This window comes from Zonotrichia albicollis, chromosome 6 (genome assembly GCF_047830755.1).
Source record: "Zonotrichia albicollis isolate bZonAlb1 chromosome 6, bZonAlb1.hap1, whole genome shotgun sequence".
NCBI lineage: Eukaryota > Metazoa > Chordata > Aves > Passeriformes > Passerellidae > Zonotrichia > Zonotrichia albicollis.
In genome coordinates this window covers 57,902,864-57,928,325 of record NC_133824.1, presented here as the reverse complement: position 1 = coordinate 57,928,325, position 25,462 = coordinate 57,902,864, and the positions used below count along the sequence as shown (strand labels likewise).

Sequence of the window (25,462 nt, the reverse complement as noted above, 5' to 3'; positions counted from 1 at the left end):
TCTTTCCTCTTTTTTTCTGTCTCCCTCCCTTCTGCCCTCCCTCCCTCTTGTCCTTTCTTCTCCCTGCCCTTCCCTTCCTCTCTCTTCCTCTTTCCTCCCATCCCTTGAGCTCCCTCCTTATTTCCCCCTCTTTTCCTTTCCTTCTCCTCATCTTTTTTTTTTTTTTTTTTCCAATTGGATACCACTGTTTATTTTATTTCTTAATGATTCCTGGGAGAGTGGTTGGTCTTCCTTAAGAGTAAAAATGGAAGGCTTTTCCTGGCTTCTAGATGATATTCCCCAAAGGATGGTCATTAGTGCTGATTTTCCAAATGCCTATTGCCAGGCATGTAGCTGACCAGTGCACTAATGCTGCATTATAAACCAGTTGTAAAACCCATCCTGGTCTTTTCTTCAGCAGCCTGTGGGATTTCTAAGTGTTAGGAAAGTGGGCAGACAATAAGCTGGACCTCCTTAAAATAAATTGAAAAAAAAATTTCAAAGCTGCAGTAACCCAGAGTTCTGTATCTATGCTTGACCAGTGAAATGAGTCCATGTGTGGGTGTGACCATATAACACGTGCAGTTATATTTGCTCAGGTTTGCAGTTAGTCTGAAGCAAAAGCAATTTTTAGAAAAAAAGCTGCTAATTCCATGGCAGCAATGATGTGAATTTTAAAATCTGCTGTTTTGGTGCTTACCTGAACATTTGAGAAAGAAACAGTGTCTTTCTGTAAGCATCTAAAGATGAGCACAGCCAGAAGTCTGAGGTGGGCCATGAAGTTTTTCCTGCTCTGGAGAAGCTGAATATACATGTTTTAAGATAGAAAGTTTTAATTTTGTTTCCCTGAAGGTCACCTTTAAGGAAAGAGTAGAAAATCCATGTGTGTTTCCCTAAGTGCATGCATGTTTATACAGGCATATGTATCACTTACATAAATACACACACCATCCCTCACCAGGCTGCTGGTAAATTAAATTGCTTCCTGTTGGGGATCTGGCAAGAGGGATTTCTTTTTAAGTATGGGCTTGAGGAGATGCCTGGACAAGCTGGGCTAGATAAGCATGTGTCATGTGGAGAGATCAGCAAGGAAGGAGGTGGGAAAGAATAACAAGGAGATGTAAAAGCTGGCCTGACTGGAGAGGCAGGGGTGATACCTGTGCTGCAGGCAGAGGAAGAGGCAGGCACAGCCAGGCTGAGTTTAACCTTCTGCAGTGAAGATGTGGCATTGGAGGGCTGATGTGGGCTGAAGAGCCAAGGCTGGTGATGGGTTTGCACAGTTCATGCTGCTCTGGCTCAGACTGCTGCCCAAACAAGCCAGCTCAGGTGTCTTTCAGTGCCCTCTCATAAAAACAGAGTAAAACAATGAGGTGATGTTGTCTATATGGACTGGAGATAGAGTTCAGCACATGGTGCTGCAGGAGTGTGTGAGAGTGCTGGGAGCTGTGGTGAGGCTGCACCTCAAATTCTGCATTCACTTTGGGACCCTCACTACAGGAAGGACATTGAGGTGCTGGATCCAGGGAAAGACAGGGGACCTGGGCAGGGTCTGGAGCACCAGTCTGATGAGAAGGAGCTGGAGGGGCTCAGCCTAGAGAAAAGGAGGCTCAGGAGGGACCCTCTGGCTCTGCACAACTACTGACAGGAGTGTGGAGCAGCCAGGTGGGGGTCAGGCTCTGCTCCCAGAGAACAAGGCACAGGACAAGGGGAAATGGTCTGAAGTTGCACCAGGGGAAGTTTAGATTGGATAATAGGAAATATCCAATATTAGGAACAGTCTGCCCAGGGCAGGGGTGGAGTCACCATCATTGAAGATATTTAAAAGGAGTGTAGATGTGTGGCACTTGGGGACATGATTTAGTGGTGGGCTTGGCAGAATTGGGTTAATATTTGATGGTCTCTAAAGGTCTTTTCCAACCCAGATGAGTCTATGATTTCATGATCTTTACCTTCTGAAGGAGCCCCAGAGGAGCTGTTGGGCAGAGCCCAGGTTGGCTGTGTGAAGAAAGCTGTTCTCATGTGTTACAAGCCACTTGCTTTCCTGCTCATGTCCATTGAGAATTGAGGGAATTTCTGGTTGTTTTCCTTCTGCCATGTGCATCTCAAGATGTTAATACCAGTAGTCATTTCAAGCTGGCTGGCTGCCAGAAAGTGGAGCACGACAATGCTTATCCTCTTAAACTTAGAGAGGGTTTAAAAGTAGCTTGTAGACAATTAGCATCAGACCTGGCAAGAGGCTTGTGGGAAAGAAGGGCAAATATTACCATTAAAAACCTGGCTGATGCCAGTTGAATTCTGTGCCTGTTTTCCAATCTGCTTGTTCCTGATATTCAGAGAAAAACTCTAACAACAAATTCTGAACGTACTGAAACAATTGCTGAGAGGAATTTTTGAACTGGACAAAAACAATTCCAGGGTTTATTTTTGTGCCAAATCTCTCTGTGTCCTTCCTCTCACAATCAAGTGAAATCATGTGAAACCCCTACTCACTGTGGAACTCACAGCTTAAGCAAGTGACTCCCTATCTGTAGGCTTTTGCAAAAGCCAGAACAAAGCCAAAAGAGAAACCTCAGAGACCAACAGCTGTGGTTAATGAACTGAACTTCATCAAACAGGTTGCTTTTCTGCTCAGCAGAAACTTTTATTTATGGTTCGTGCTTATCAGTTCCTCTATTCCCCAGAGGTGTCTGCAGGTTAGTCAGAGGAAAGCTGGAACCTGAGGGCCCAAAAAGCTGCTGCCATGCAAGTGTATGGCAGGAAATCCCATCCTGGAAAACTGCCCACATTCTCCAGGAATAATGTTGGGATATCCTCAAGACAATGTTGTGCTGTTGTGGTGAAGCTGCAGTCTGGTTATGCACATTGTGTTATGGAGCAGCTTCCCCCAAGATCTGAGGTGTTTACTAGGGAGTGATTTTTTGCAGATTTCTCTTGTGCCACTCAGTTCAGAGGGTACTGATGGAGGGCTGTCATTGCCTGCTGGTTGAGGCCAAGGATAATTCAGAGAAACCCAATGGGAGCTGATTACTGATGAGCACACACTAACATGACCAATCCACATGTGAACAGGAATTCATTCATTTATTTGACCACTGGGGTCAAGGAGTGCAGGGCAAGGAGATACTAACAGATCTTCCTGGCATTGATGTGATTTTTCCTTTTTCCTGAAAAAATCAGCCTTTTCCACCACTCACTGTCTCATGCCTGCTGTGGGATTCACATTCTTTGAACCTGAGAGAAGCAAAGAAAAGAATAATCAAAACAATTCTTATCTCATTGGCTGCTCCTATGTTGTGCCAAAATAGAATGCATTTTTTTTTTTTTTTTACCCTAAATGATGGTGTTTTGCTTCCTTGGCCTGTCAGGGCCAAGCATGTATGTGTGTGTTGGGGCTGTCAGCTGACAATCATGAGATTCTGTGCAGTTAAATTAAGTTGGGTGCTTTGTGCAAATTCAGTTTAGATGCAGTGTAATATAATATAGGATAATAAAGTAATTAATTATCCTTCTGCTATCAATGGAGTCCTCCTCGGCATTCTCTCCCCCTTGGTGGGGTTGCCCTGCTTTTCTGATAGCTTATTTAATGTTTTTGTTTGGGAGAAAATAGTTTTGCTAAGACTTTTCCAAGCCTGAGCGAGGCTGTGATTAATGCTGTTCATGTTTGCTGTGTCTGCCTGTGTGTAGGATCGCCTGTTCTTCGTGATGGAGTTTGTCAATGGTGGGGATTTGATGTTCCACATCCAGAAGTCACGGCGCTTCGACGAGGATCGGGCTCGGTTCTACGCTGCAGAAATTATTTCAGCCCTCATGTTTCTCCATAGCAGAGGCATCATTTACAGGTGAGCTCTGCATTCATGGCCTCCCTGTGTCTGAACCCCATGGCTCAGAGGAGAGCTGCAGTTTTCTGCTTGAATAAAGAAGTGTCACTTGCTGCCCACCAGGAATGAGTTGTCAGCTGGGTTCACATTACCTTCACATTCCCCCTGCACACTGGCCAAGGTGCAGCACTTTCCAGGGGGGAGGGAAATTTATGGGCAGGCATTAAATGAAACCTTCCCAGATTTTCTGCAGGGATCCTTCTGAATGTAGGGATCTACTGCTTTGGCCACAGTGTGCCATGTTATTTCAAGGCTAATAACATGCTGGTCACACCAAAGCCTGTGCTTCCCTGCAGTAGCTACTGTCTTTAAACCCTATCTCATTTCTCATACCTGTTATTCAGTGCCACTCATCTCAGCCACTAAAAGTGTTTTCATTCCTGCCATGGTCCTACAGGAGGAGTTTTTCCTTCCTGCCCATGTCTGGCATCTTTGTGTTTGCAGCAGGATTGGAGCATTGTTGCCTCCATGCGTCAGCCTCCACCCGAGGTTTCAAGGCTCTTCTCAGGAAGCTGTTTTCCATACATAGCTCTCCTTTGTTATTTGTCATTTTTCTGTGCTCAGGGGGGCAGTTTGGTTATATTTTTTCCTTTCTGTGCTGCTGAAGTGCTCCTCTGTCAGTTGAAGCATAAAGGCATAGGGCAGCCAGCATGGATCAGAGCCAGGCTGCCGTGCAGGCCAGCAGCACCATTTGACCAACATCCTCCCTCATGGCCCAGAGGCAGAGCAAGGCCTCTTCAGGGATGGAGTAGGACAGCTGGAGCAGGGAGTTGTCAGCACTGAGACAGTCTGGTTGTACAGAAAGGTTTCTTTCTGCCATACTTCACACAACACCTCTGGTATTCTTGTGCCCAGAGCACTGGGGAGGAGGAATAGGCTGTTGTTTTCTTTGGAATGCTCTTACCTAGAATCCAGCAGCAAAGCACGTATTTTTGAGCATGGCCTGCTGTAGCCCTGCAGTCCCACTTGTGGCATACCAGCACTGCAAAGAATAATGTCAAGGCTCTCTTTTTTGCTGCTTGGTTCCAGTTGTACTGCTGGGATCCAGAGCTGGGTGCAGGATGGGACCAGTTCCAATCCCAGTCCAGCTCTGTTAATGCCATTTCTGTGAGTTGGGCCAAATGTCATCTGATTTGGGACATAGTTTAACCCAGTCAGTAGGACATCCTCCTATGACAGATAAACTCAGGTTTCAACTCAAAAAATCCAGAATAGCTGAGGGCTAAAGTGACCAAAGGGCTGGGGGCTGTCAAGGGGAACTTTCCTATCTGATGGACACATGATAGGATCAGCCAAGTAAAAGCAGCTTCTCTGTCTCTTCCTAGCTTGAGCTGCAGTAAGAAACAGATGGTCAGGTGAGGACAGAGAATATTAAAATATTTTTAAGTATGAACTCATGTGACATAATTGGTACAGTGAAATAGAGAAGGAGTGTAATTTTAATATTCTCCATGTCCTGAGAGCCTGAGGATGAGTAGTGATATATACCCTATGTATCAAGCTCCTAAAGCACAGTGATTGTCTGTATAGAATAGCAAATCTCCTTACTCTACAGCTGGATTTCAGTCTAATTCTTCCCTTGTGAATAATGCCAGCCACTGAGGAGAGACCCTGCCAGATAATTACCCAAATGACATTTTCCTTAAAATAGTGACATCCAGTAGTTATTGTCAGTCATTCAGCAGCAAAACTGGGTCTGTGCATAATGTAATGCCTTGTTCTGTCTGCCCCAGCCTGCTGCCTGTCACAGGGCAGGAGTAACTGATCCCTCTGGGTTTTGGCACTCTTCAAGTGCTGCTGTAATTCATGATAGAAACTGGAGGAATAATTGGAAAGCTCCTCAAACAACTGCACAGGCTTTGATCTTGTTGAGAAACTGGTTAAGCTGTGGAGTCAGGTAGCTTCAGCTTCATGGGGCAGGTCTGCAGGGGGGTGGGTGACTTGGGTTCTTATCATTAGTTGGGGTTCTGGAAGATGTAAGAGGAGAGAGCTGCTGGCTGGGGCTGTGCTGAGCTGAGGTTGCTTCTGTCAGGTCACAAACACCAGGCCCTGGATGTGCAGGATAGAAGGGGATGTTCAGAATGGAGTCACTGCACTTGTGTAAGAGAGTTTGGATCAGATTTTATGATCAGAATGTGAGTGCTTGCTTAGGGAGCAGGGGGCAGAGACACCAGAAATAGCTTGACCAGAAAGGGTTTTACCACAAGCTCTTCAAGGTGTCTTCTTTCTGGTTTTCCGGGGTCAGTGGAGGAAGAGAGTTGCTGACCTAGAATACTCTGTGTCATTTGTTTTAATTCTGGGCTTAACTTAATAATACTGTATTTTCCTTTGCCCCTTCAAGACTGAGCAGTTCAGGAACGAATCTGCATTTACCAGTGCAATGAGTGTTCCCCTGCTAAGTCAAGTTGCATTTGCCACAAGTGCTGCCAAAAGCTGAGTTTTCTCTTCTTTGAAATGCTAGAGAGGTTTGAGAGACAGCACTGAAAGTTCATCAAGAAGCAGCTGAAACTTGTTATTGTGGCCTGACAGGATGGTGCTGGTGGCTGCTAAAATCAGGTGTTCATTAATTCAGCCAAACACAAGCAATTTGAAATAGCTGTAGAGCAATATTTTTGCATTTGCTGCTGTAAGTCCCTGAGAATGGGGTTTTGAGGCAGATGATGCATTTTGGCTATATGTGATTCTTAATTTTAAAACTGGGCTTACAGCTGGATTGTTTCTCTCATGAGATAGATTTTTGTGATTCAGCTGAAATTTTCAGTGAGTTTGCTTCTCATTTTGAAGAAACTCCCTTTTTGTTACTAAGCTGTGGCCAGAATAGGAGTCCCATAAACATACATTGTATGTATTTGGGGCTCTTTAAAAGAAATCTTTCTGTTTCAAAAACTTTTGTTTTCTTCTCTTCATTTGCAGCAGTATAAAGGAGAGATGGCTTTCTGGCCTTATCAAGGAAAGGTCTCTGTCTTGCCCTGAGCTGAGATTTAGCTGTCAACTTAGCAGCACCTATTTATAGTTACTTCCTGAAAAAAAAAAGAAAATCAGCAAGTACAGTGGGGTTCCTTAGCCCATCATACAGGGGAGTGCACACATGAAAACAATCTTTTTACATGTCACATCACAGTGTATTGTGCACCCCTAACCACAGAGGAGTAGGGCAAGGACGTGTTTGGGATCAGCTCAGGCTGGGTGCTGCCAGGAAAATGTTAGGTAATAATCATGCTTATTGTAAATAAAATCTTTGCTCACAGGGCAATATTTGTGCACTGCTGCTTTCTCTAGGATTATTTCTAAAGGAAATTACAGTGCTGGGCTCTGTTGCAGATAGGTGGGTTGGTTTGTCATTTTTTCTAATGGCTGGATGTGCTATTTTTCTTGAGGCAGCTCTTGCTGACTTTCACTTTCCAGTTCAGCAGTTCCCAGGGTAGGCGAAGCATATTTTGGCTTCTGTGCTTGCCAGAAACAAAACAAAGCAGCATATCTGAGCAGAATTAGGTTGCACAGTGGCTTATTCAGTACAAGGGAGCTGGTCCACTCACAGTCTGCTAAAAAGCACAGAGACAGTGGATGACTGCAAGGGTTTATTTTAAAAGCAGGGCATTTCCTCATGAGTAGCACTACTGTAAAAATGGCTGGCCTGCCCTGCTGCCCTCAAATTCAGACCTTGGCATGGGCTGAGGGACAGATTTGGGAGGGGTGGATCCACATGCCAAGGTCAGCTACTTGAGTATTGAGGGCAGGTGCGAGTGTTTCCTTAAATTTGATTGTGGTGGTGTTGGATTTTTTTGGAGGAGGGGGCTTTGAGATTTACAGTAAAATACAGTAAGACCTTTCTAAAGGCAACACAAAGCAATCAGCACAGCCTTAATTTCTGTGACAAACCTTTCTCTCTCTCTCTGCAAATATGTCTCACTAGCGGGATGAGAGAGTCATCCTGGGCTGAGAGCGTCTCTTTCCAGAACACACCTCCACTGCCTGCAGAGGTGATGGAGCAGGCAGGACGCAATGCCAGCTGTACTTTAGTGGTGGTTTTGCCAGCTTGAGCTGTAGAGTTGGACACCTCCATGTCCCAGCTCAGTGCTTGCCACAGCACAGGGGCAGACCCATCCTTAAGGCCACAGGTGGTCTAGCATGGAGGTCATGCAGTAGCCAGGAGGCGCAGGAGATAAAACACTGCTGAGAAGGACTGGTTATTGGCTGCCTGAAGAACCTTGTTTTTATCCTGAGGGCTCCTCTGGTCAGCTCATTTCACTTTCTTTGTGTCTCTATTGGTATTTCTAAAGCTGCTGGCCCCTCTGGAGAGGTTGGGGTTCTGCTGGTGCCCTATCACACCTCTGGGTGTGGGAGGGTGTGCAAAGAACTCCTGTGCTCTGCTGTCCTGTGACTCAAAGTTCTTTAATAGGATGCCTGGTCCTTTTGGAAGGCAAAAGATAATTATGCAGAAGAGAGCATGGCCTGGCCTTGGAGCTGAACTCCAGCTCTTGGGGAAAATAAGATAAGCGTATTAACAGGCAGTGTTTGCTCCTCTGTGTGTTACCTGAGAGCATCTCCTTACTGTGTGTGGGGACTTCTTATGATAGGGGAAAACTTTCTCCTGTGGGATCTGGGAAGATTGCTGGATACTGCCTGGCCTCTGAATTCATCACCTTTCCTTGGTGGAGGAGACCCATCAGGTGTGCAGCTCTGTGTCTCATGACTGTTGGCTTTTATAGGGAATGGGCTTTTTGCAACAGGTTAATTCCCTGCCAGTTCAAACAATGAGCCTGTGACACTTGAAGGAAGCTTTACATAAGCCTTTTATGGAGACCAGTTTTGCTGGAAAGACTGCTGTTAACTGAAACAACACTAAGGTTTCTTTCAGCAAAATCAATTAAAAATTGCATGCTGAAAACAGAAGCTGAATGCCTTTCCTAATTACATACAGCCACTGTTAACAGAGCAACTTTTATTAGTGTGCTGTTTACTTTTTCCATGGGTCAAGACAGTGTAGACATGGGATTCCTCATGTTCACTCTTTGCTTTGTTTTTTGGTTGTTGATGTTTTGTTTGGTGAGTGTTTTTCAGCTGTTGATTTTGTTTATTCTGATGCCTTTTTTCGCATCTGGAGCCAGATCTTGTTTCCCCTGAAGTGAAGGGGCTTTCCCCAGGGAGGTAAATGAGCAGTGGAACTGGATCTGTGGCTGATAGCAGCAGTGCTCTCTCTGCAAGGCAAACTGCCTGGCTGGGGGGCTACCCAGGGATTACTGCTGGTTTGCTTAGGTGCTGTGCAGAGCTTTGTTTTCTTGGTAAATAAAGATAAGCCTTTGGTTCAATCAGGTGTTTTTAAGCTTTTCTGAAAGACCTTATAAGAAAGACCTCCAGGCTGCAGCCTGGAGACCTGATAACAGCCTTCCAATATCTAAGAGGGGTCTGCAAGAAGGTGGAGAGAGGCTTTTTGCAAGGGTATGCAGTGATAAGACAAGGGGGAATGGCCTTAAGCTGAAGAAGGATAGATTGAGGTTAGATACAAAAAAGCAATTCTTTGCTGTGAGGGTGTGAGGCCCTGGCACAGGCTGCCCAGAGAAGCTGTGGATGCCTCATCCCTGGAAGTGTCCAAGGGCAGGTTGGACAGGGAGGGTGTTCCTTCCCATGGCAGTGGGGGTTGGAATGAGGTGATCTTTAAGGTGCCTTCCAACCCAAACTGTTTTATTGCTCAGTGAAAGTTTGTGCTTGACTGTGCTGCAGTCGATGCCTCTCTAGGTAACTGTTGCTGATTTGATGTATTTTATGCCTCCTTTCCCCGTGGATTTGTCTGTGTGGGCAGAGTTGTTTGCATCTGAGGAAAGGGTGGGAACAGCTCAACCAGTGCCAGGATGGGTGTGAGTCTCCATAACCTCAGCTGTGGGATCTGCCCTCTGTCACTTCAAGAACTCCATTTGGGGGAGCTCTGAGGCTCAGTGCCGTGTGAGATTGGGGCCCCAAAGACCAGAGTGGATATAAATGTGAGCAGAGCAAAATGAAGGATGTGCTGGTTTCTGAGAGCAGCAGAAGGGATGAAATGTAAGCTGATTATCTGGTGAATGAGTGAAGGAAATCAGCTAAAAGCTGCAAACTGGCACAGAATACCCCACCAGCAATCCCATTCCTACAACAACTGCTTAGTGTAGAAGAGGAATTTTCTTGCTAGAATCTCTGGAAACACTGCATTCAGCTTTAGGAAACATAAAAGGATGTGTCTGAGGGTCAGGAGTGTACTGATGTCTGTGGCTATCTTATCTGACAGTCAACAGCTCGTGCAGACTCATTTGTGCTTCTAGACAGTGCATCTTGCACAGTGTTCCCCTGTGCTGTGGTTGCTGCATGCCTGTGAGATGGGCTCTCTTACAGCCTCTGGCATGCAGTGCTTAAAGGATTGTTTCTCTGCACTTGATCAAATGGAAAGTGCAGAGAGGAAAAAAAAAAAGCCCAGCCTCTCACGTTTCTGTGTCATGTTCAATCAGTCAGAGGGCAGGCCAGCTCAGGCCTGATTTACAGTTGTGCTTAGCAAGAGCAGTCCTGTTTGGAGATGCACAGATCAGATCTCTGTGCCCCATTGACTCCACTGTATATCGTCTGTGAACTTTGGTGGAACTTTCCACATGACTAAGGACTACTGAATAGCCCACAGAAGCTGTTGGCTCTGCTAGTGTCTACTTTTGCTTTATGGTTATTTAAAGGGGCTGATTTTAAAACCTGCAAACTCTGCATATAATGAGTTTGTATAAATCATTTAAAAATCCCAGCTTGAAGGGGCCTCAAGAGTTTATGTAGTTCATCCACCTGCCCCAAGGCTGGAGAACCTTTGCTGAATGCCAGTCTCTCATACTTTCACTTTTTTTTGGGTAGCTGCTGCATTTGCATATTAAAATATGTGAACTCTTCCAGGCACAGACTCATTTAGGGAATGCTTGCAATGAGAGCTTGGTGTTGTTTGAGAATTCTGGTGCTGGAGCAATAAAAATATAAAAATTAAAAAAAAAAATCCCCTAATCTGTGGAGGGGATAGGTGATTAGATGTGAGTTGTGTTCTGGCATTCCTTTTGTGACTAATAAATCCTCATGGAGGCATTTCACAATTAAAGAGCATGCAGATGCAATTAAGAAATAGCTATGTGTAACAATTACAGACAAGTTTGCAAAGAATGGAGACTTGGAAACCACAATTAGGCTCAATCTTTAAGTCCTAGAGCACCAGGGAATATTTAGATTAGAACTTTTGAAACAAAGAAATTTTTCTACAAAAATACTGGTTTTCTGTCTTTCCTGTTCTCTTCTTTCTATTTTAAAGGCATAAAGGTCACCAGAAGGAGAAAACATAAAACTTAAATATATTTTATGTTACTTAAAATTTATTTTTTAAAACTGCCCCTAAATATTACTCTTATGTTTTTAGCCAGAACTGCTCATCTGACTTTTAACATATTCCCTGATACCAAGGGCATTCAGGTGTTTGATTTCATGAATTTTGAAAACATTTGCTCTGAGCTCTCCAGAATTGCCCAGCATTAATCCAGTAATTTTATTGATCTTTGTACCCATCTCAGAAGGAGGGAGCTTTCAGTGTCACTCTGAGAACATGAGCCCTGGGTTGGCATTAGGGAGGCTGATATATATAGCTGGGGAAAAGGTCTCTCTGTCAACCTTAATAAATGTTTTGTACAACTTCTCGAAAGAAGGATTATGCTGACAAAATGCTGTTGCATCTGCTCCTCTGACTTGCTGAAATGGAAGATTTCTTGCATCACAACGTGTTGCAGTGAGTGAAATTGCTGTATTTGTGAGAGACACAATGAGAGACTCTGTGTTGAAATATTTGGCCTGCAGCTAGCCAGGGAGAATTTGACTTACTCTTTTAGCTGCAGCAAGATTGGCACCTGATGTTTCCTTGGTCAGTAATCCCAATGTTTAGATCCTGTTCTTTATGCCAGGGAGCAGGTGGGTTACTCTGTGCAAGCAGAGGAATTTTGTAAAGCCATCCAGCAACTTTTAATATCAGTGGTGCATCACTGTCACACCTTGTCTATGGATTCTATTTCAGAGCTGCCTGTAGTGATACAGATATAAACTAAAAATAACAGCACAATGGAAAATGTCAACTATGACAGGGTACTGCTGCAGTAATAAGTGTTCTACAATTCAGAATGTCTGTGGGAGAGATTTCCCTCTCCTGTCAGTGGTTCCCTGGGCAGGATGGTGGGCACAGCTTTGTGTGCCAGCTGAACTGCTGCTGGGGCTTGTCCTCAGCTGCTGGTGCAGGCCAGGCTGCTGTTTATGGGCCTATTCTCATGGAGCAAGGGGAAAGCATTGCTCATCATTTGGCCTCTGAGTCACAGCACCTTTGCTGTTAATAGGTTGGAGAACCTCCCCTTTTATGAGGCTGTGCCTGAGGGCACAATTTAATCTTGGAATTGTATTACCTGGTTATTATTCCACTGAAGAAGCTGTGGCAGTATTCCAGCTGACAACAATGGAAAGGGGAGCAAGCCTTCAAGTCTCAACTGTGTACAAATGTGATATATTCAGAACCACAGAGATCCTCCATGCTCTGAGCTGATTCCTTCTGAATCAATTAAAGTTTCACAAGCACGATTTATTATTAACATCCAGAGCGGCTTGCACAAATCTCTCAGCAGCGTGGTAGAGGAGTGCTCATGAATCAAGAAAATGACTTCCAAGTAGGAGAGGTTATTTACTAGCTAAATCCCTGATCCAGGCATTCTGCCACAGCTAAGTCTGTCCAATAGGATGTGTGCATCCACATCCGAAGCATTTCTGATCTGAAGCATTTTTGTCATGGTGCCTGGCCAGAGTGGGTCGTGCCATCTTTGGCTGTTGTGCTGGAAAAGGAAAAGGGGGATGGAGGAGAGGGTGAATTGGAAAAGCAGGGTTAGCTGTGCAAGGGACATTATGCCATGTGCAGACCTGTGTGGCAGCAGGGGCAGCAGGAAATGCTCCCTTCAGACTCTCCAAGGACATTCCAGCCAGCCAGCGTGGGCTGTGGCACTGAGGCTGCCCTGTGTCTCCCTGTCCAGACTCTGTGGCACTTGTGCTGAGAGTCTGAGCTGGTGTGTGACATTTAGCAAGCAGGCTTTGGGTTTTCTCCTCCCTTCTCTGGATCTTGTTACGTTCCTTTTGACATTTACCTGAGCATGAAAATGTAGCAGGGTCCCATGTCCTTGTTGACTCGTGCCTAAAAGCTGAATTAGTGTGCTTTGTATTTCTGTTTGTCAGTGTCTCTTAGCCATAGGTTGAGGAATTGTGTGCTTATCTGTGCTTTGGGGATTTTGACACAATCTTATCAGCTTTGTAACCTTTGACATTTCCTGCACCTTCTCTGTTTTGTTTTTTTCCCTATTACTTTATAACCATTCTTCCTAGCTGCAGTTCCCCATTCCAGTATTACTCATATAATTTCTCATACATTTTGAGCAGTAGCTTGAAACTTGATGCCCAAACAGCAGCTTTACAGCCAGAATTTCTACCTTCAAACCCTGTTGAGCACAGAGGGAGCAAAAACCTTGACAGCTGACTCCTGCTTCTTGCTGCTCTGTCTAGCCTTGATAAATGAGAAAGCCAAGGAGAAGCTGTGACTGCTGCCAGCTGGCCAAGCTCCCAGAGAGACAATCCATCCTCTGGGAAGGTCAGGGGGCAGCACTGCCCAGCCACTCCACCCTTGAGCAGCACAGAGCCTGGAGCTGGGTCTGTCAGTCCTGCTCCTGCTGGGGTCTCTGTGGGACCAGGGACAATCCCACAGGAATTCTTGGTGTCCTTTGTGCTGCTTGGGATGCAGCAAGCCAGGGAGATTCAGGCAGTCAGCTCATCCCTGGCACTGCAGAGTTAATTTTAACCCATGGATGGGTCCTGACCCATGGTAGGTTTGACATAGGACTGGTGTAACTCCAGCCTGAATTAATGTTTTGTTTTCCCCTATCCTTACACGAAGTGAAAATGCCCAAATAAGCCTTTGTGGCACCATATCTGTTAAATAAGTATCATTTATCAGTGACTGAGCCACTTGAAACATAGTTCCCTGTCTGCTGTCAGAAAAGGCAATACTAAGCTGTGCTGCTTCTTGGAACTCATGAGGTTTTGGAAGTGAGCCAGAGCAAAGGGAAGCTGGCCTTCAAACCCCAAAAGCCACAGGTCATCTGTGGCTTGAGTGGGCTGAAGTTGGATTCATGGGTGGAAAGTCTCCATGTCACAGATTCCCCTACACTCTTTTGATCTTGTGAAATTGCTCTGCTCACTCAAACTGGTAATAGCCCCAGGGGAAGGACAGCTATTTGGAGTGGTAAAATTAATGGGACACTCTTGCAGCCTGCCCTCTTTACTGCCCCTCATCATCTCCACTCAGAGCTGCCTTGGGGTCCTTCAGGACTGACAGTTTTCCCAAGCCACAGAACAGTCACAAGTTCCTGCCAGAGCTGTTGGATGCTGCTGCTTCCCAGCATCAGCCTGTGGCATGGAAGCAAGGCAGCAAATGCCAAATATTGCCAGTCAGCTGCCATTGGAATGGGGACACATGGAAGAGAGAGGATGGTCTCTGGGGGCTTGGCTGTTGCTGTGCATGAGTTAAATGTGGAATGGAGTATTGGGTATTTCACATTCTCTCATTAAATGTGGCATGGAGTATTGAGTATCTCATGTTCTGTCATGTCTAGAACAGGGCAATTGAAGTCGCTGTCTGATTGCCTGAGAGCATTCCCTAATTTCTCTTCATTTTCTTACAACCAGGCTCATGCTGAAAATCTCCACCTCTTCTCCAGGGAAGCTCCTGATATTTCCAAGTCTTTGCTCTGCCTGTGTCTTCCTTGGGACCTTGCTGTGGTTTGGGGCAGTTCAGGCTGTTCTCCTGTTCCCTGGGGGATGCAGTTAAAAGACAGCTGTCCTTAGCAGAGCTGGGTTATAGAAATAGGCACATCATGGCCAGACAATCCCTATTTCCCTGAAGCCCACAGCATGCAGGGGTGGCTGAGCCTCTGGGTGTAGCACAGGCACTGCTGGCTCCCAGGCTCTCTCTGGGCTCTGCTGGCACAGCCCTGGCCAAGTGAGTGTCTGTCCCAGTGTTGTTATGTAAGGAGGAATTTCAACATTAATTACCTGTCTTGGCTTTGGGTTTCTTTCTATCTCTGCTGACACCAGAATGAATCTCAGAAGATTCAGAGTGGCTTCCTCAAACAAAACAAACAAACTTTATTTCACAGGCTCTAGGGTTTGCTGATTTCTGCCAGGAGCATCCACTCTTCTGGGATGTTTTCCCTTTGTTTCCCTGCCACTGAGGAGGGACAGCAGTTTTTCTGGAGATGCTGCTGAGCATAGCTAACATGCTTAAATATTTGAGCTGCAGGGAGGCTGCCACTTCCAGTCAGGCCAATTAAAAGGGAAAAAATTAACATTTCCCTTTGCTCCCAGCCACCTTCCTGCATTCTGAAGGGCTGGAGGAGGGAGGGATGCCTTTAGAGCTGTAGAGGTTGGCTGGGACAGAAGTGTGTGCTGGGCCAGAGGTATCTGTGTGGATCGTGTTCTCCCTAATGGCTTTCCTCCCCCCTTCTGAAGTCATTAATGCTCGTTAAGCCAGGATGGAAACAAACCCAAACAACAACAGTCTACAAAATAAATTCCACCACTCCAGACTAGTTCTTTTTTTTTCCTCCAGTGAAGCAATTAGTCTCCTGTGATCCCATTTTTAGCCAGGCTGGAAACAAGCAGCCGGACAATAGTGAATTCCTCTTCTGGCACAGCAGTCATTGGATCTGCTCCCTGATGGGAAAGGTGAGGTGAGTCCCCTTGCCTGTCTCTAGGGGAAGAATCTCCCTGCAGAAATCCCTGTGGGCCTTGCTGAAAGCCCTATTTTTGTGCAGCCTCTCCCAGTGAGTCACAGCCTCTGGCTCTCTGGCTACTCTGAGAGCTCTCAGAACCATGACTTTTCTGCCAGTCCACTGCAGGGTTTAATTCTCTGTGGTTTTGCTCTCATGGGTGCACAGCCCTTCCCACTCACTGGCTGATGATGCCAGTTGTGGCTGCCAGAAAGTCATGAAGTAACTTGTGGTTTATACCAGCAGCAGAGCCATGTAGGACTCGTGTGGAGGTGGGTGAGACTTCCCAGTCTTGCTGTTTGAGTGGTACTGGGAGCTAGGAATGGCTGAGCTTGGTCCTGGCAATGGCTGAGCTTGGAGCTAGGAATGAATGGCTCAGTTTGGTTCTAGGAATGGCTCAGCTTGGTCCTGGGAATGAATGGCTCAGCTTGGTCCTGGGAATGAATGAATGGCTCAACTTGGACCTGGGAATGGCTCAGCCTGTGCTAGGGGACAGTGCTGTGGAGCAGTGGAATGTGATATGAGCAGGGTCAGGCAAAAATTGGGGTGTGTGATAGGGAAGAGAGGCTGAAGTCATTCAAGCTGCCCAGAGCTGTGGATGCTCCATCCCTGGAAGTGTTCAAGGCCAGGCTGAAGAGGACTTGGAGCAACCTGCTTCAGGGGAAGATGTCCCTGTCAATGGCAACTGGGTTGAAATGAGATAATCTTTAGGGTTCCTTCTAACCACAGCCACTCTGTGATTCTCCTCTATGATTCCCTGTGTAGCATCACACAGAGCTGAGGGGGGAGCTTGGCCAGAGCCACCCGGGAAATGACTCCATTCCTGTAGGTGCTTGTAACATGAGTAAGGTGAATTGCTGTCCTGGGGCAGAGCCTGCAGCTGTGCCACACACAGGGCCTTCCTCTTGCCTTTGAGGTTTTTGTAGGGTGTGGGAAGCACTGGGTTCCCCCTCCACGGCTGCAGCACCCTCACTGCCCTGAAAAGCACGGATGGGACAGGGTATGACAGGGCAGGTACAGCTGGAGAGCTCTGTGGCTGTGCTGCTGGAAGAGGAGATTAAATAACCAGCAAAAGGGATCCTGCTGTCTGTAGGCTCTGAAAAGCAGCCCCAGTGCCACCTTAGCAGCTGGACAGTGCTAAACCCCAACAGTTCCCTTTCAGAATGCAGGAAGGCTCTAAGCCCAAATCCACGTTTTACCGCATGCACACGAGGTAAAAGCCACAGGGTTTCTAGTCAGGTGCCAGGAAAAGCTGCAGCTGCCCAGAAAAGGGCAGCTGAGGACAGAGGGGAGCTCTGCTCACTGGCTGCTGGGATTAAGAGCAGCTCACAGCGTGTTTGAGTCATGTGTCACCAGCTCTGACTCCTCTGGAATGAAGGTGCTGTGTAGGCACCAGGGCTGTGCAGTGCTCCTGCTCCATGTGGAAAGCCAGGGTGGGGAAACACTTGCCAAAGAATTCTGCCAGGCAGGCTCATCTGGGGATGTGCAGAAAAAGTGTTTGTGCCTGATCTCTGCTCTGGGACACAGCCTGCTGCATCCCAGCATCACCTCTGGTGTCAGCTCCACTCCTGGGCAGAGCTGCCCTGGTTGCTGTGGAGGGATGAGAGGCTGTTGATAAACATTATCATCTTGTTGGATGTTGTCTGGTTTGAGTCATTCCAGCCATGGTGATGGTTGCTGGTGGTGCCAGGAGTGCCAGCAGGCAGCAAACCAAATGCCCAAGGGATTGAGTTCCAGGTGGGTGGGATGGCTGTGGGGATGCCAATATGTGCAAAGGAAACTCAGATTCCAAACCTGCAGTGCCAAATTAAGTGGTTGGCTGGAGAGGAAGCAGGGTGGGTTTGCATTTGTATCACTGTGGTGCTTCCCAAGTCACCACAGGGACAATGGGAGGTGGGAAGTGAAGGAACCCAGTGTTCAAAAGCCGATTCCAAATGCTCTTGGACATAACTTTGATGGGAAAGCAGCTGCTCTGGCATGGTGTGGGTGCTTTCCTGTTAACAGCCCAGGACAAAGCACACTGCAGCACCCACAGCACCACCCCCAAACAGTGAACTGTGCTCTCACAGCCATGGGATCATCTCAGGTACTATGGAATCATTCCTCATGCAAAGCCATGGAGAAGTTTGCAAACCATTTGTGAAGTAAAGCATCCTGGAGTCTGTTTGAGAACAGAGAGGGAGGACAGGTAAACTGCCAAATGATGTCCCCGAAGTGCAGAGGGGACATGGGCCATCTATTGCTCCATGTCTGCAAATCCATCTAGAAAAGTTCCAGGGGTTCATTAGCTTTAATGTGTCATTTGTGGGTGATGCATTTCAGCATGTTGGGATTGAAATAATGCCCTTTTTATTCCTTTTTCTCTCAGGACAGTACAGTCATTCTGCTTTTCCTGAGCCTCCATGGTTTTCCATTAGTCCTCAATCAATTATTTATTCATGGGAGAGTATCTGAGAGCAGCAGTCCAGTCTGAGAGTGGCAGTACTTGACTGTGGAGATGAGTTTGAAGTACTTGATGGCTGAACCCACTGGAATTGTCAATAACATTAAGAAGTACTTTCCTGCCACAAAATAAAAATGTGGCCTTGTAGGTGGAGAGTGCTAAACTTTGATGAGGACATGAGCTAAAAACCAGTGCACTTTAAATGGCACCTGATTGTAACTTTAGTGAGGACAGACAAGGAGTTTTTTGAGAATCACCTTGCCTTCAAGTTGACTAAATATTTTTTTTTTTTGCATTGTAATAGAAAATATGTATTGTTGTGCAGTTCTGGTCTGTGTTGTAAACATGGGAGGTCTGGGTAGAAAATCTGTAATTCTGAGTTTTGATCTGATGTGGTGTTTCAGCAAGAGGCACACAGGTTTTTGCCTGTTGTTTCTTGTCTCCCCAGAGTAGAAATAAGTTTTGGTGAGGATTTGTGGTGTCTTCTTCCTGACCAAAGGGATTTATAAGCAAGATATATAATTGGAACCTGTGTAAGCAAGAGGTGCTTCAGATCCTCCACTGCTGGAATAGTAAAATGTGAATATTCAGGAGGCACATTTCCAGCTACAGACACAGCACCCTGGGCATCCTTCCCCATGGTCACACATGTCAGAGGCCAAAGGGACTTGCAGGGACTTGATGTGTGAATGTGCTAAAAATTCAGGGGCTGAGCAGTGTAAAGACAGACTTTCCTCACTCATGTCCCATTTCTGGTTTTTTCCTCTATGGGGTCACTGGAGACAGTGCTTATTTGATTTGGTGATGAATTTGTTCGATACATAACAGGAGCAGCTCCTTGTGCCTGGCAGCTGTGCCAGGTGAGCATCACTTGACTCCTGCTCTGGCTTACTGCTGCTTTACTAACAGGAAGCCACCTAAGGCACCTAATTTGGGAACTTTGGTGTCTGGTTTATCTCGGCTGTTTGAGGGGCCTGAAAAGGCCCGGGGTGGCTTTGGGGCAGCCCGCGTGTCGAAGGACGAGAAGAGGCTTCAGTTCTTCTTTCGGTTTTTATGTTTATTAATTGTTTATCTAAAAGATGTTCTTTCAGCCGAACAGAGATCTGCTCAGCAGTCAGCTATGAGCACACTGTCTGCCCTCCCGGGCAGCCACGTATCTTTATACTCATTGTTACGTGTACAATATTTATCATTTTTCTCCAATACCATTTATTCTTATAACTCGGTGCACTCTCAGTAATAATCAATCTAAAGGTGCCACCGTGGCCAAAGAAGATGGAGGAGAAGAGGAAGAAGAAGAAGGACAGGACACACCCCAATTCCTCCATCTTACTTCTCTAAACCCCCCTGTACATAAATCTTAAACTTTGTGTCTTACTCTCTAATTAACTAATCCCTTCACCATTCACCCTGGTGAAGTCCTCCTATCTTCATCTTGTGTAGGGTCAAAGTGTAGCCACCAGACACTTCTGGCAACATTCCAGGACTCCCGAGCCCCCCCAAGGGTAGTCTCGATGGCCCGGCATCTCAGGACTGAAATCTTGAGATCCGACACTTTGGTAGTCCTGTCAGCTGGTGAGGCAAATGTAGAGGGTCTGAAGTGGCTTGGGAAAGCATCACTTCCCCTGTGCCAGCTGAAGAGGGAGCCCAGACCAGTGAGACTCGAGGATGCTTGATGTGCCATGGGGATAACAGCAGCCAGCATTGTTGGTGGGCAGTTTGGGGTCTGTTTGGTGCTGTGTGGCATTTGGGGTGACACAGGGGGTCTGGTGTGTCCCTGCTGGCCTGGCACAAAGGTCAGTGTCGCTGGGTCCTGCATGCAGGCAGCCTGGAGGAGTCAGAGTGGGGCTGCAGAGCGCTGAGCATGCCCAGCCAGGAATTGCACCTGGCTCTGCCCTGCTTGTCCAGGGTCCTCGGGCTTCACACAGCTCTGGGTGAATCACCTGTAATGAGTGAATAACAGCAGTAATTCACATAAAATGAGAAACTAAATCTTGGGATAATGACCCATCTTCTAGGCTCCTAGAAAAACTTCTTTCATTTTATATTTAAGTGATTGCTGTGGTCAAAAACAGAGAGATCAAAAGCCCTGTGTTTGCCTAAAGGTTCCCTGGAGTCTTAGAAAAAAAAGAACCAATTATATCAGTGATGGTGTCAGTTTATTTTCTTAAGAGACAGCATTTCCTAGGAAATTCATTAATTCATTTATTCCAAGGGGAACCAGGCAGAGCCCCCTCCTGTGCAGCAGTGGGGTGGCTGTGTGCTCTGTGCCCACAATGTGTCACTGGCAGGGAGACTGTTCTTTTGCTCTGTGCATAAAAATTCAGTGCAAATGGTGAGATTCTCAAACCCAGCCATGCTGGCCCAGCATGGATGCTCCCTCAAAAGTTTGGCAGTGGAAATCTACAGGCCAAAGGAAGGTGCTTTTAAAAATCCTGTCTAAAAATACAGTACATCTGCCTTCAGCTTTGTTTATTCCATTATAGAAAGGAGATTAGCACCTATAGCCTTAGCTTTATAAATCTGGATCTGTAATTCAGAGCCTTAATAAGGTTAAGTAATTTTTTAATTTTTTTTTCTTCCAGGCAGGGCCTATTTCAGATTTGAGTAAACTTGACAGGAGTTGGGTTTTTTTCACTGATTTCCCTGGATTTAGAGTCATGCTCAGAGTACAGTAAGCCTTACCTGTATCAGATGAATGTGGAGAAGTCTGCCTGACCAGATTTACAGGTTCCAGGCAGGAGTGTCCTTCCCACAGAGCCCTGCTGGCATTCCCAGTACCAGCACAGGCTGGTTTGCTGCCCAAGCCAGTGCCACAGGCAGTCTGTACGCTGATGGATAGGGACACCTTCATTTTTATTTTCTTTGATATTTCTAGGAGTGAAATATTCCCCTTAAGACTGGAGTGAGGAGGGTGGGCTCCATGGCAGCTGTGGGATGAGCAGGAGAGTCCCTTTGGTGGGGCTGTTGGCTCATTCCCCCAGGGCAGGGTTAGTGGCACACAGTGGGACCTGTCCTGTGTGCTGGGGGAAGCAGCACAGGCCAACCCTGATGCTCCCAGGACAGCTTGGAGCCTTCAGCAGCCCTGTGGTGGGCTGTGGGCAGCTGGGGATGACTAATCCTGGATAACTCTCACTCCATCTTGTAGTGTTGGGGCCATGCTGAGCTGCGGGCACAAACCTGATTTCATTTTAATTTCCATATCAGGCTTTGAATCAACATTGATCTATTTTTGTCAAAGTGACACAACAGGCTTGTGCTTTTTAACCTCTCCTAGCTCCATCAGTCTCCTGATTGTTGTTCCTGCATTTGGGTCTTGAGTCTGTTGTGTGCCTCCTCTGAAGACTTCAGGCAATGGGATGCACAAAAAGAAACATTGTGGTTGCTGGGTTTTTTTTCTTCTTTTTTTTTTATTCCTTTTTCCCTCTTTTTCTGGCAACAGTAAAATGAGAGCTCTGTTGGGAGCAACTCAGCAAGTAATGTTTCAGGGCCAGCAAATTCCAGTGTTGCTGCCCAGTGGGACTGAGGAGTCCATCACAGGACTAGGCTGGCAGCTCATCCAGAGGGAGAGCATGGCATCCATACCAAAAACTGGACACGAAGCTTTTTCCATCCACGTCTCCCCTTCCTGCTGTAAATGGCAGGACAAATGCTCTGGGATTCAGTGAAACACTTCAAGTGTAGCTGAGTAGAGTCCCACATAAAAGTGCAGCAAATAATGCATAGATTATATATAAGTATCTATTAAAAATGCACGCACCCCAATTTGGATGCATAAATAAATTATAGGGGTTGTGCCATCTTTGGGATTACTCCAGTGTGGCAACCTCCAGCGCGCCTGTGTTTCACCAGTAATGGCTCTGGCTCGTGGCTGCCCCATTTCACACGTCCCCCATGTCTTTTTGCCCTTGTAAAGCTGCCTTTGGACACTGTCATCAGCCCTCTCAGAGCTGCTGTGGGTGCAGTAAAGGGGAAGTTTGTGGGTGTGCCTGACCCCAGAGGACTCAGTGAGGTCCCACTGGGTCTGTACCACCAGCCTGGGGCAAGCTCTGTGATCATCTCTGCTGGTGTGCCCAGGGTTTTTTGGCTCTGCCTTTATACTTGAGCCTACCACTCTTGTTTTAACTGGAGGATGAATCAGCAGCAATGAAATCCTGTGAGTAATTGTGTTAATCTTCCACAGGTGCCCTTCTGAAGTGCCCAGAGGCAGGGGAGGTGGGAGTGCTGGTGCTTCAAACCACCAGAGAGGTCTTGGATGCTGTGTGATGCCATCTCCTGTGCTGGAAGAGAAGCCAGAGCCTTGGGCACTGCTTTGTCTCCAGAGCAGCAGCCTGGGGTTGGGCAGGAGAGGGCCAGGGCTGTGATGTGGGCTGGGAGCTGCTCCCAGGGAGCCCCTGCAGGCAGGAAGGGTCAGGCAGATGGACAGCCAGCAGTGCTGGGTGCCAGCCCATCTCTGCCAAAAACCCCACGGTGCTGCCTTCATGCAGGCAGAATGCCTGTAGGAACTTGTGCTTGTGCTTGAAGGGCTGCTTGACTTTAAAATAACAATGACAGAGCACTTCTGGATGCAGTGCTTGCCAGTCTGTTTAGGCTGAACAGCAACAGAGCAAGAATCAGACTTACCTCATGAGTGTGCAAGGCTGATACCAAGTGCCTTTGGACATCCTGAAGAGCACAGATCAGGTGTGAGGATCTGTCTTGGGCTAACTTCACTCCTGCCCTTGCCCTCAGGCACTCCTTGGCCATGTGCTGTGGTGAGAGCTTCCAGCATGTTCCAGTGCTGTGTCTGACCCTGGACCTGAGTCCATATTGCATCAGGCTGTGACATCTTGTGTTGCAAGAGAGGTGGAGCCTGCTTTGGAGGCTGAGTATCCCTAATCCATCACACCTTTATTCCAACACATGGCTGCAGAGCATTCCCTAAGGTCTGAGTGCCAGCAGGGTGGGTTGGCTGAAGCACAGACAAGGCAGGAGGTTCTTGTATTCTGCCACATTCCCCTCCCAGCTGTCTGAGGAGTCTGCAGGATGTGCTGTGGTGGGATGGGGCTGCAAAAGCCCCAGGAATGGTGCTGGGCTCCTGGCTGGAGCCCTGCTCACATGCTGAGGTGGCTGTAGGATAGAGCTTTGCCACAAGCCTCCTCTGGCTCCCATGGCCAGCCAGGACAGGCACCTGTCTACTGCTCAATGGCCCAGCAATGAGTGTGGATTTCAGTGGAGTTTCACTCATTTGTACCACTTACCCTGAGTCTGAGTTGGATCCTTGAATCATTATATCACATTTCTGCTATTGCTTTCTTTGTGAGAAATGAGAAGGTCAGCCTGGAGTCATGGTGGCTGTATTTACAGTCCCTAAACACTGAAGTCTGGTCAGATTTTGAAAACAACTGGTTGTTACGCCAATGTAGAAGGGCACTTGCTATGTTTCATTCCTACTTTCTGATAATTAGGAATTACAAATATCTGGAGAGATCTTCCCCTCATTTCTGTCCTGTGACACTGCACTGCAGGTTGCAGTTTGCTGTAGCCAGGCTGTCTGTGTGGCTGGCAGTGGTCTGGGTGGGTTTCACCTCAGAGGTTGTTTGGAAACCAAAATAAATGTCTTCTTTACCCAAAGGAATGTTTTTCAAGAAAACAAAGAGTTGAAGTTATGTTTTGAGTCCCTGTGTATTTTGACATTATTTTGTGCAGTGCTGGAGATGGATGGAGACTGAATCCCATGGGATTTTGGGAATTGTGCTGGGAAGCTGCAGGTGTGTAAAGCAACACTTTCCATCTCAGCCTGCCATGCCCAGTGGTGTGTGTAAATACTTACACACTGTTTATATGCTGGGTAACAACAGTATCCTACCTCTTTTTATTTGGCAGCAAAACTCAGGATTTCAACTCTTTTTCTCCAGCTTGGTGCAGCTTGATCCTTTTCTGATGTCAGCTTAGTGGCTCCCTTTATCAAAGGCCAGTATTTTATTTGTGATTTCAGTGCTTCCTCCTGCCCTAATGATGTGCCTAAGCAAATACCAGCAGCTCAGCCTGGGTTTAGCTCTGGTAGAATATGTTGCAGGTGTCAGCTTCAGCCTGTATTTACTGCTGCCACTCTGCTCTACCACTGCCTAGGACATGCTTATCTCTTCCTTGGGGCTGTGAGAGTGTGAGGTTCTGGTTATAAAAGCCAACTTGATCATAGAAATAAATAATGTTTGGTTGTTATTGGAAAAATGTGGATTATGTGATCCATTTTCTGTGAGGGAATTTATAAGCAAGTTCTCTACAACCCAAGACTTACAGTAGAAACTGCCTTAATTCCCAAAGTGGTATGAAATCTTGGGGACAAAATGTGGAGATCCCTAGTTCAAAACTTGTGGGAATAGATTCATGAAAATAACTATTTTCTTTGAGTTTCCTAACTGAGTCGCCAAGATGGAAAGAAAGAAAATAATTTTATGGATCCAAAATAAATGCTAAGGGTTTTTAAAAGCAATTATGTATATTTTGTTGTTTTGTTTTTTTGTTTTTTTTTTTTTTTTGCAAATCTAGACAGCACTGGTTTCAGGTAAAAGGAAGTATTTTAGTTTGGATGTTCCTTATGAATGCAAAGGAAAATGGGAAACATTATCAGCTTCACAAGAGTATTTAGGGCTTTACATAAAACTGAGACCTCCATCTGTTCTCCTCTTTATTTAATCAAAGTATGGGTTTAAATCTGTTGTCCACTGTATTTGGAGCAAAGCCTCCAACTTGAAAACTACTGCCTTTTCCTTAACTGTCTTACCAACTGTGCTATTCTGCAGGTTGTACATCTTTCATTCTCCTCTGTTGAAGTTGGTTCATTAAAAAAAAAATTACAATGCTTTTGGAGCAGGAGTTGGAAATCTGTATTACTTTGGCTACCAGAACAGGCAATAGAAATGCATTTTTCTGCATCACGATGGAGATTGCAGTATTTTTGTGAAGTAAAATGACTTCAGCAGAAGAGGTGGAGAAAAATTAAAATCTCATCCCTGCTTGCAAAGGGACTTGAATGCACATTTGCTCACCCAAAAGTGTTTCCAAGGAGTGTCTAAAGGGAAAATTTTCCCTTCAGAAAAGCCAAAATCACTCATTTAGCTAATTTCAGGTTTGAGGATTTTGTTTTTCATTGTGTAGTTTTTGAAAACCATTTGGCTGGAGTTCCTTGTTAGCCACACTTACCTTTGTGGCTGGCAGCATTTGCATTGGGATGGGAGCACCAGGCTTTAATGAGCTTTAAACTGGACCTTTGAGATCAGCAAACCTGGGATAACCTTGAGGGGAGGCAGGAAGCCAGTGTCTGCCACCCTTACACCTCTGGATCCTTA

General features: G+C 46.3%; 1 protein-coding gene across 1 annotated transcript in view; it reads left to right on the top strand.

Annotated features, from left to right (window-relative positions):
- Positions 1 to 25,462, top strand: part of PRKCH (protein kinase C eta) — a 114,728-nt gene that overhangs the window by 66,083 nt on the left and 23,183 nt on the right. Inside the window, exon 10 of the mRNA XM_005491657.3 lies at positions 3,664 to 3,818. Coding sequence (XP_005491714.1) covers positions 3,664 to 3,818 — 155 coding nt within the window. The remainder of the gene's footprint in view (positions 1 to 3,663; positions 3,819 to 25,462) is intronic.